General features: G+C 43.7%; 1 protein-coding gene across 1 annotated transcript; it reads left to right on the top strand.

Annotated features, from left to right (window-relative positions):
* Nucleotides 1-1,841: 1,841 nt before the first annotated feature.
* Nucleotides 1,842-11,311, top strand: MGST1 (microsomal glutathione S-transferase 1). The gene is made up of 4 exons (XM_063309472.1): nt 1,842-1,866; nt 6,097-6,245; nt 7,384-7,478; nt 9,342-11,311. The coding sequence occupies exons 2-4, from the start codon at nt 6,111-6,113 to the stop codon at nt 9,589-9,591; spliced, it is 480 nt and encodes a 159-aa protein (XP_063165542.1). The 5' UTR covers nt 1,842-1,866; nt 6,097-6,110; the 3' UTR covers nt 9,592-11,311.
* Nucleotides 11,312-11,832: the final 521 nt, after the last annotated feature.

Below are 11,832 nucleotides of genomic sequence, written 5' to 3'. Positions count from 1 at the left end.
AATTTTTTAAATAAACCATGATCTCCCCAGGAACCTCTAGTGACCTCTCGTGGAACCCTGGGGTGCCACAGCACCTTGGTTGAGAAGCCCTGCTGTGGACTGTAAGTAGATGCTCACTACTCCATATTCTTATTCATTCTCCAAATGGTCCTATCACCTTTTCTGTACTGTCTCCTTTTGTTCCCACCGATTCATTTATAAATCATTTTTCCCACATCTATTCAGCATCTTGTACATTTGAACCCTGGTTGAGCAACCATTCTGTAGACACGTTTCCTTCTTGTAAGCCCTCCCCCACCAATGTGGTTCACAAGAGGGTAGTGGATTAAAATAGGGGTACAAAACTTTTATTAAGCCACAGGCCACCCTTTGAAAGCCACCTCAGGGACTGCCCTAGGAGTAGATCAAAGGATTTGAAAAGGGGTGGGGTGAGAATTACATTGTACAAAAATTAATATAGAGTTGGATAATTAACATTTAAGCATATTGTGGAGACTCCGATATCATCTCTGTTGCGTACACCAAGCTGTCACGTTATGCCATAGAGTCATTGAGAGTTGGGTAGCATACAAGTATGATAACTATTTATTTATTTGGGCACAGCCTGTTAAATGAACACGGCTGTTGTGTTTTATTAACTTGGGTATAGACTGCTGTGTGAACCCTGCTTTATACTGATCTCCATCCCCCAACATCTCGGCTGATCCCACATTTAAAACTCTACAAGCATAAAAAAAAAGCAGGGAATTATTGTTTTCGTCCCAGTTTTCTAAGGAACTGCGCAGCTGGTTCTGCTGCATAAACATCTCTGCCAGATGTTTTTGCACCGAAGACGAAGCCTAATTCACAACCAGCAAGCTTCACCTCTGAGCTCGCTCGGAGTTCCCCACTCCTGCTTTGCTCACAATGGCTCTCTGCACAGGCCGGTGCACCCTCAGCCAGCATAACTGAAAAGAAACGAAGCCACAACCTGCAAGCTGCCGAAGGAAACGAACGAGGTTGCAGGGCCTCGTGTGAGCGGCGGCGCTGTAGAACCTGAAGGGCAGGAAGCGGGACAGGAAAACTGGAGATGGCCCAGGGGAGGAGGGCGAATACGTGGAGCTGGTCCAGCTCAGGGGCCAGGCGAAATGCAATCGCCCTGCTTGCTACAGGTGACCCTGAGTACCCACATTTAGCAGCCTGAGCAGGTTGCAAACGCATGCAGGTGTTGATCTCTCCGTAAGAGAAAATCTATTCTCCTCTCTCATACGTGTGGTCAGGTTTCCAGAGGGGAAGTGGGCGATGAGCAGGGGGCGTCTGGCAGGATGTTCTGCTGAATAACCACAAGAGCGTTTCAGTCGCTTTCCCACTCTTCTTGGTCTGGACACGTCGAGGAAACTAACGGCTCTGTAGGGAATGCGGGTTTGACACGTGTAAAGGGGACAAACATACAGATGCTAAAAAACCAAGCTTGTACGGAAAAGCTACGCACATCCTGTAAGCTGTGGGGGGGGGGGAAGGGGCTTACTGTATAAAAGCCCAAGGAAAGCTGTGCTCGGGGCCTCCCTGCCTTAAGCGGGAGGACCACCTTTCTTGTAGCTACAATAAACAGGTTTAATCGAATTCTCCGGTCTGGCGTGGTAACGGGTCGAGCGGCGCCGGACTAAACGGTCCTACCCCGTTTCGGGGACAACCAACCAAGGGCAACGCGTGTTGCAAGAGACTGGAGTCAGAGTGGCTGCGAAAGTGCAAGCAAGCAAGTTGCAGCACCCAGCCGGGAGGGAGGAGCGAGCTTTACGGCTGCCCGGGCCGTGCAGAAAGTGAGGCGGGCGGAGCGGCTCCCGGGCAGTCGTCGTCGGAGCGGGGAACTGCAGCAGCCCAGCCTAGGTCGGTAGGCATTGCTTTTGGCCGCCCTGGGAGTAGGTGGGGGGCGCGTGCGGCTGGGAAAGGGGCGCGTGGTTCCTTGCGCCCGCTGCGCCCGGAGGGCGAGGAAGCGTTTTGCAAAAGTTGCCCCCGCTTCCTAGCGTGCTTGGTGCGACTTTCCTAGACATGCGTGTGTGTGTCTATGTGTAGGCCGGGTGGTGGTTCCCCCAGAGACAAGTGGAAAGTGCAAATCCCTCTCCCCAGCCTTCCCCCTGGGCCTGGGAAACCTGCTCACGTGCACGCGTAACAGACGCGCACCGACGTCGTACTAAGTAGGGCTTTCTTTACTCTGGAAGAAGCTCTGCTTGGCTCCCTCAACCCCTCGCTTGCTTCGGGGAGGGAGAAAGGGTGGGTTTGCAGTAGGGCTGCGCAGAAAGGCAGGGGGGTTGCGCCCCGCCCAGCCCACGGGAGGATTTCACTGCTCTGTTGCACAACTCGGCCGTGGTTCAGAGTGTAACTCGACATTATAGTATTTAGATTCTGGCATGATTGCGAAATGGAATGGCCCTTGTACAGAGATTGAGCAAGCACCTTACTTCGATTTAAGGCTAATCATGGATTTTTTTTTTAATTCTTTAGTGCCAGTGGAAAATAGGCCGAGTTCTTGCCTACCCTCCAGACTGGTTCAACTGTAGCTGGTGGTTGGCGTGAACAATTGCTCTGCCCTTGAGCATAGAAATTCCCCTATGTCAGGGTGGAGGGAGTGGGAGTTCATATTGGCAGGAGATATTTGTTATTTTTTGGCACAAAGTGAGGTCTACCTGCAAGACACAAGCCAGGTGTAGATTTTCCACCTGTGAGAATTCAGCTAACGCTGAACCAAGACAAGTGTGAGGGTAAGGTAAAAGGGATTTAACATGTGTTGCCTATTTTGTGGGTGGGGGGGGGAGAAAGTAGAAAGAAACACTATCCATGCATATCACTTGTTATAAATGGTCCTTTAGTTTATTACTTAATGAGAATTTATTAAATGATCAGAAGAAAGACCCAGCATCAAGGACTCCACAAATTTACAGTTTATCACTTTACCCCTGGAGAAAGCACAGCAGAAAATGGCTTTTTATTCCTTCTCTTGCAAAGAAGCCTTAGAGGGGTTTTTTTGCCTTATGCTTGGATTAAATTTACTTTAGATCCAGATTAGAACAGGGCTATCTGCAACAAAGCAGGACATATTATGGCAAGTCTTGAAGTGCCAGAAAGGCTTTACAGTGATGTGCTGAACATGCTGGGATGCTGCGAAAGTACACCTTGTTCCTTGCTTACCATCAAAAAACAGACCAGTCAGCCAAGCTGGCTTGTTTTCTGCTGGTAACTGCCAACTACCAGCTAGGAGCAGACTGGCTGCTGGCCTAGGTTTTTTGGGGCTTTTTTGGACAAAAAATAGCTAAGAACAATTACTTGCCAACCTGGAAACATAACATATATTTCTAGATGGAAGACATTAAATTTGTCTTGGTTAGGAAGAATTGCAGAATATTTTACCAAAACTGAATTTTCAATTTCAAATGATTCCAATTCCTATTGAGAAAAGGTCCTAAACAACAGGCTTAGAAAAGCAATGAATAGTAAAAGGCCAAGGATAACATTCAAGAATTTGCAAGAGTCAAAAGAATGAGAGAGCCTAGCGGTTCTGAATTTCAGATCGTATTAATGTGCCAGTTGTTTAAATAGGTTGGTACCCTCTAGGTGACTACATCTCCTAGAATTCCATTGGTACTACATCTCCCAATATTCATAGCCAGCATAGGCTGAGAATGTGAGGTTTAATGTTCTAAAACATCTGATGGGAGCCAGGTTGAAGAAGGCTATCCTTAACTAGGATATAATGCTGGAACTGGCTGACATACCTCTCACAGAAATAAAGCTCTGACTCTTGCAGCATATTAAGCCATGATTTAATTGTGATTTACTGAATAAATCCCAGTTGGCTAGCTTCACACAACATGCTAAGCAATGAACCCTAGTTTACAGAGCACGGGCTGGGTGCACATGACCCACTGAGAAACCATGATTTATAGGCCACAATAGCTGGCTTTACATCACACATGGAAGCTGAAGAAATCACGTAGTGGTTGAGTGCAAGATGATTTCCCAGTCAAAAAGTGCGGGTCTAACTTTCTGTTTGGGCACTGGGTCAGTTCAATTTTAAGTCTTTATATGCAGGTCATAGTCGAAAGTTTAGGGACAGACTGAGATCAGTGGAAGACGTTGGTTTTAAATACCAGAGAATGTTAATCTGGAAAATAATTGCTCACTGAGTTTGGATTCCCACCATGCTTCTTCCCTGTAATTGCTAACTCACATTTCTGCTCAGTGGAATCTTTTGCTTCTTAATAGTTGAGCCCCGTGGCACACCTTTGCTTTTTAAATGGAACCTCTTTAATTGGCTGCAGCAGCAATTTAGAAAAGCTGTAAAGTTAGGCCTAGCTTATAAAAGGCCCCAGCTCTGCCAGGGCAGACAGAAGCCCTTCTTGCGAAGCCTCAAGAGAAAAAGAAATTTAATGCATGAGTGTACAGCAAAGTGCAGAGGAAAAAAGATGTCTTCAGTCAGGTCTGGGTGAAGTGCAGTTTATTTTCATAAGTGCTGTTCAATCAGCCTTGACTAAATGTATATTATTTGGCCTCCCCCTTCCCCCCCCGCGATATGGCAGATGAGAGAAAAAAAGTTTTTGCTCAGTTGCAAGGTTCTTACACTATGCAACCTTTAACCAACAGGAATGTTTGCAGATTGGGGTGTGTCGGTCTGTATGTAACTGCAGTGATCTGCCTGACTGGAGGTGCATTGCTTGGGACCCAGTGCTGGTCACAATAGCAAAGGCTGGGCCAGCAGTCAACACTTGGCCTGCATAGGATGCAAGACCATGAATCTGGTCCTCTGAGGCAGGAACTCCAGAAGGCAAGCTTGCCTCTGTTGTATCAGAGGAGTTTGCTGCCCTCTGTGAGCACCAGAAATTGACTGGGGGATGCTTGCTCACTTGGGGGGGGGGATGGGAAAGGGAAGGGAAAGCTTTTAAGTTTCTTTGACCAAAGTGAAGGATGTTCCTGACTGACAGAATCAAAACAAAATATTTTGCTGTGGAAATTGGCTTGTTAAACTCCAGCGTGCAAAGAGGTTGCTGCTGGAGTTGTGCATCCTTTTGATTCAGCACAAACAACTGCAAATGCATTTTTGTTTATTTGCATCTGTACGTTCAGGGTTGACTGGTCTGGTCATTCATTTAGTTGTGCAGCTTCATTTTAATCGGCTTGAACAAAACCTGCATTTTGTATGGGGTTGGGATTCAGGAGCTGGGTGAGAGCCCAGTGTTTGAGTCAGGACTAAGTCATGGAAGGTCACTGTGTGACTTAGGGCCAATCTTTCACTCTCCCTCTAAGCAGATCCTAATCAAGTTCTTGAGCTCTTGGAGGAAAGGTAGGATATAAAACGAACAAATGTTCTTGGGCTTGGATAGGTCGACTTTACATACAGCTGCATGCTGTCTGGTTCGCCTGTCATGCTAAATCATCTTGTTTGGTTGGGGTTTGGCTTAGGTGGGATCAGGACCAAAAGTTATTGGGCCAGCACAAAAGCTAAAGTACAGGTAGTTCTTGACTTACGATCATGATTGGGACCAGAATTTCCATCGTAAGTCATTGTGGTCGTAAATTGAGTCACCATGTGACCAGACCCAATTTTACAGCAGTCATTAAGCGAATCATGTGCCATTAAGTGAATCACCATGTTGTTAAGTGAATCCGGATTCCCCAACGAAAATTGAAAAACATGATCACGTGACTGTGGAACTCTGCAGCCAGTCATAAATGGGATCCAGTTGCCAAACGCCCCTAACGCAATTGTGTGACTGAGGGGGGTGCAACGTTTTGCAAGGTTCAGAAGTGTTTTACAGGCCGTAAAGCACCCATTCTGAGGCCATTGTAACTTCAGACTTTCGTTAAACGAACGATTGTAAGTCAAGGACTACCTGTAGATGTAACTTTAATTTTAAATAAATAAGTGTAATTCACAGGATTGGTGTCTGGGTGTTTAATAATTTCCTGTTTTTTTTTCCTGTACATAAAAAACTGTTTGTAGAGGCCTTCTCCAGTTGTGGCTAGTAATCCAAGGTAAGTCAGCTTATGTCTGCCGGGTGGCAGAAGTGGTAATGCTCTATTTTGAATGTTGTATGTTTTTCTTCCTTTCACTCTGTGTTTCAGGTCTTTGGTGAAAAATGGCCAAAATGCTAAACTTAAATGAATTAGGGGATGTTGAGGTGACCCTGGCGTATGTCAGATACGCAGTCCTTCTCCTTGTGAAAATGATGCTTATGAGCACGATCACAGCTTTCTTCCGAATGAAAAAAAAGGTGAGAGATGATAGTGTGGCCTTTGAGAAGCAAAAGCGCAGTTGGAGTTACAGAGAGCAGTAGATGGGGCAAGGCTTGGGAGTCCAACTCTGCATGACCGTGATAAGCCAGGAATTGTTTGAAAGTTGTGCTTTCAAACCCATCCCAAAAGCCCCAGGTTGCTAAACACAACACGCTAAACCATCATGTCTTTGGCTTTTTAATTTATAATGGTATAACATTATGTACAAACTAGGCCTCTTTTTTTTTAATAAACCATGATTCAAAATAGCCTGGTTATGTATGTAGAGATTGCTTTATTCCATTTGTGTACTGCCATAATTCAGTCATGACTCTCGGGTTTACATAGGTATAATAACATTAAAACATCTATAGTAAGTTAAGGTAAATAAAACATCCATGGTAGGTATGATAATAATAATAGTAATAATACCCAAAGATCTGAAAAAGCATTTGGACCCAATAGGAATGGGCAGAATCTCAATTCATCAGTTACAAAAAGTTGCATTACTAAGAACAGTGCACATGTTTACAATATCTTTAGCTTTCCTAGATCTTTCAGAAGGATCAGATAGACAGAAGTACCAGATCCACTCAGAACTATCTGATAAACTGTGTGTAAATAGCAATATTATTGTATTGACAACGATAATAATGGTAGTTGTAGTAAGGCAGAATGGCATATAACTTCATTCAGTCACCTCCAACAATACAACACGTTCAACAGAGAGGGGGGCATCTTAGTTTATAAATGCTGTTCACATTTGATTGTGAAGGGTGAAAGGTCCCCTGTGCAAGCACCGAGTGATGTCTGACCCTTTGGGGGAACGCTGCTTTCACAGTGTTTTCTTGGCAGACTATAGAGCGGGGTGGTTCGCCATTGCCTTCCCCATTTGATTACCAGAAAAGAAAAAAAGGCTATAAAGTCTTTTATTTTGCTAATTGTATGATAGGTTCTCTGTTGTGGGGAAGTCAAAGAAATTGACTTTTTTTTTTAACCATACCCTATGGATAGTCTTGGATAGCAGAAATCAAGATGTGACCTTGGGTAGCTTTTCAGCTCCTTTTTATGCCTCATGCTGACTCTGGCATGGTACCTCATGATGTCTTCTGTTCTGTGGACCATTCTCTTGAGTAGGCGTTCGCTAGTCCTGAAGATACAGCATCATTTGGGAAAGGAGAGAATGCAAAAAAGTATCTGAGGACTGATCCTGATGTGGAGCGTGTACGCAGGTAATCCAGGAGTTTCTTATCAAGTAGACATGTAAAGAAAAAATAATAATACATGGGGTGGTGGAGTGCAAAAGGCTCTCACCAATGTGCCCGCACTTCATTTTCAATCACTGGCTTAGAAAAATATTGATAGCTCCTTCCCTCGGTCCATTAATAACCCTGTTGTTTCTTTGATGATCCTCTGTAGGGGTGTGCAAAATGTTCCGTGACTGTATGCTTGCACACCCCTATCTCTCTACTCTCCTGGCCGTGTTTATGATAGCCTGTGCTGTTGCAATGTCTTGAGTTTGCATATTTAATTCCCACAGTCAATATGCCATCTAATTCACACCAGAAATTGGTAGTAGCGTGAATTGGCCATGCCATTGTTCCGGTGCTGATTTCTTGAATATAATCTGCTGCTTCCCCTTTTTAGTAACAAACAAACAAAAACATGAGAGTTGGAGGGAAGGAAAAAATATCCCAAGGCCGATACTGGGATTGTCTTGTTTCCCTCAAATAGAAAATTAAGCTCAAGTTTTTATTTGGATGGATTTATGAGCTTATGAACAGAGCAGATGGCGCTTAATCTAGAAAAAATTAACCTATTTTTCTGAAGATTAATTTGAGTTTCAAAAGCAGTTGTTAATGTTACCAGTAGGAAAATCCTACGATTGGGACTGTTACTATTCTAGGACTAGCAGATCTGGGCTGCAAAAACCAATGCCACCACGAGGTAGCAGCAGCAGCTCTTTGTGGTCCCCTAATGGTCATTTGGATTATTACAGCTCAAATTCAATGACGCTTTTTTACCCATTGCCAGTAAGCAAAGTTCTCACCACGGTTTTCCCCAGAGTTTGCAGAATGGGTATGTAGAGTTGTTGAATAACTTGAACTAGCATATCTTGAGCATGTGTCCTTGAAGATGTGGTGTCCAAATTAAATGCTGAACACTTTCAGGAGTTTCCTATGTGGTAGGCCTTGGAATCACAAGTGGAGATTGGTAGGATAGTCATGTTTGTCAGAAAGTGGCCCAGACTGGAAAGCTAGCATCTCAGCTGTAGCATGATTTGACTTGCAGGAAGTGTTTATTCCATCTCCCCACCCCTCACCCCAACCTTCATATGGTGGAGTGCTTTGCCTATTTTGAGAGCAACATATTCAGCAACATGTTCTGTGAAGTCCTTAAATTCTGCTTTTCTGGTTGGGTTCTTGCTTCCTATAAAACTACTATAGATCACCATGATGTGTGAATATAGCACCATTGTAGATTGTGAACGATGGGTTATATTTTAGCCTTTTGAGTGAACCTAGCTACCTGCGTTTTATTCAGTAAGATAGGGTTATGTAAACTGTAACTAGGGCCACGTGCAGACTTTGTCCCTTGCTCACCTGATTGCAGCTTAGAACATTAACTGCTGTGCCATGTCTTGTCCTCTGTCTCCATCCTGTTGAAGATGTATGTGTGTACATAGAAAACTGAGGGAAGTGAGCAATTAATAGAGGGATGCCTGGAAGATTGGGCCCAAACGTGCCAAATTCTTTTAATTTAACTTAGTCTTTCCTCAATCTGGTATCTTCCAGATGTTTGGGGCATCAGTTTCTTGTCTTTCATGGCACATCATAGTGTTTTCCTTGCTGCCTGGGGACAATAGGAATTGAAGTCAAACACCTCCTGAGGGCGTCAGATTAAGGAAGGCTGCTTTAACTGGTTTTTAAGATAGCTAGAATAAAATAGTCTCATCTATGCAGCAGTGGTTTAGATTACATGAAGGTGTGGCGTATTTTCCAGGGCAGGAAAATATGTAGATATATGGACTTCCTGTGGGTACCAAATATAAAGAAACCTCTGACGCTGTGAATCTCCTTTGCTTCTTTTCCTAGAATCCATCTCAACGACCTTGAGAACATAGTTCCATTTCTTTTCATCGGATTCTTCTACTCTGTTAGTGGTGTCACCCTCTCCACCGCTTTGATGCACTACCGAATTTTTCTTGGTTCTAGGATCTTCCACACAATTGCCTACCTGGTACCTCTTCCCCAGCCCTGTAGAGGTTTGGCTTGGATGGCTGGTTACTTAGTTACCTTTTCAATGATATACAAGCTTGTGATGGTTGGTTTCAGTATGTCTTAGAGAAGAAAGCTAGTACCATTTTCAGCCTATGTACTTCAGTAGTGCCTTGTCCATCCAATAGAAGAGATCCTCCCTCCCTCCCTCCCTCCCTCCCTCCCTCAGGTTGAACTGTGGAGCTCTTGGCATTCTCCGAGCTTGGTTGTTTGCTTGCAGACGTTTTATTACCAAACTAGGTAATTTCATCAGTGTGAGGGACTGTGTGGTTTGTTCCCTGTTTACATACAGTAGCTTGCTGTGCCAGTTTTGGTGGGGGTGTGGTTTTCTCCTTGGTAGTTCCTTGATTCAAGGATTCAAGGAACTACTTTAATCAAGGAACTACCAAGGAGAAAACCACACCCGCACCAAAGCTGGCATGGCAAGCTACTCTACGTAAACAGGGAGTGAACCCCACACTCACTCGCACTGATGATGTTACCTAGTTGGGAAGTGTAGCATCAGCAAACAAACAATCAAGCTCAGAATGCCAAGGACTCCACCATTAGTTCTTCCTCAGAGAAACTCCTTCACATCTGCTGCTCAACTTTCCAGTGTTTATGCATACTCTTTCTGTTTCTCAAACAAGTTAAGATTGTGAGCCATGACAGCGAGATGAAACCAACATACATGGAGGCAGTTTTTTTTGGAAGTGGCAGATGTGGAAGGCTGACAATAAGACAGTGTTCTCTAACATAGGACCATCTTGATCTGTGGGGATCATTATGATTGGTTCTGGCTGGGAGTGATGAAAGTTGTAGACCACCATATTTGGAGAGCCCCCAAGCTGGGGAAGGCTATAAGGAATGACCACCCTCTTTCTGGTGTAATCCATCAAGTCTTTCTTGGGTTTGCTGCAGAACTCCCTTGATTCAGTGCCATGAAAGGAGGGAAGTTTTTCCCCCACTTTCTAAGCCCTGGAAACTGGCCTACATAAGTGATGGTCGAATGCTTCTTTTCTAGGATATTAATTCTTTAGTTTGTAATTTTTGGGAACTGCATTATCTCTGCAATAAATGCAGACCAGATCAGAAGCAAATATGGCTTATTCTATGTTACATCTTGAGTGGTTGAAATGCAGCTTTCCAGATGGCCTCGGAGTACAGCTCCTTTTAGCTGTGCTAATTGATGGATGTTGGGAGTTCAGCAGCATCTGGAGAACCACACATTTTGATAGGCCCTATGATTGTAGATCTGGGAAGTAAGCATTGTACTTGAGGCTCACAAAGCATGTCTCAGTTCCAGCTCTTTAGCCCTGTTAACTTCCCATCTTCATCATGAGTTTGAGTGCTTGTTTTGAGCCTATGGTTCCTGAATAGTAATTCAGTAACATCTGGAGAGTCGTAAGTTCCCCATCCCTGTTCTATGTTTTGAGTGCACAAGGCCATCCTAGAAATTATAATCCAATACAGATAATTTGCCCAGAAAGTATGGGCTTTGAATGTTTCACTATACTTGATATTCCACATGTTGTATCAGCATTTCAAATACTTTGGTTAAATTTAGGTTCCAGTTCCAGTTTATGTTTGTTAGATTTGAACCTTGTGAACAAATTCCTTTATTCCTGCCTTCTCCTTCATGTGTTGTCTTAGCTCAAACTGATTGGAATGGCTCATGCAAGCGTTAAGATTTTTAATGTGCACCAACTCTCTTTTGAGGGCATATATGAATGGTAATTTTCTACATATGCTATTTTGGGATGTATCTTTTTGAAGCATAAATAATAAAGACAATGGCAGGAAAAAAATGTGTTGGATTTTTTGTGGCTTTTTTTTTTCTTCTTGACTACAGTCAGCAAATAAGATGTCACAAAGAATCAAGGTCTCAAAGCATCAAGTTCTTTGAAGAATATTTACTTTCATAATAAGATACTGCAAGCAATGCCAGTCCTTGTTGTAAAAGAGACTTTGATACAAATAGGTGTTTTAACCAAGTCCTGGAATAAACACCAGGAATGAAATTTCTCTTAGTCTAATGTAACCTGTAAAAAGAGAGGAAACTGTTTTAAGTGGCTCTTACTATGTCTTAGCAGCTTCCTTGTAATTTTCATTTCCTATAAAACACAAGGGTCAATTGGACCCTTCAAGTCTGTCTCCAGGAACAATAATACATGCCCAGCAGCTTATATATGTACTAGGAATGGGTAACCAAGTTTAGCTCAAGGATTGTCCTCCATCCTGCTTGACAGACTGGGTAACATCAAGGATAAAGCTTGAGGAAGAGGGACAAGGAGTAATGTTCTCTGCTTTTGTAGGCAAGACAAAATCC

Source organism: Candoia aspera, chromosome 7 (assembly GCF_035149785.1).
Source record: "Candoia aspera isolate rCanAsp1 chromosome 7, rCanAsp1.hap2, whole genome shotgun sequence".
NCBI classification, from domain to species: Eukaryota; Metazoa; Chordata; class Lepidosauria; order Squamata; family Boidae; genus Candoia; species Candoia aspera.
This window is presented reverse-complemented; position numbering and strand designations above follow the sequence as displayed.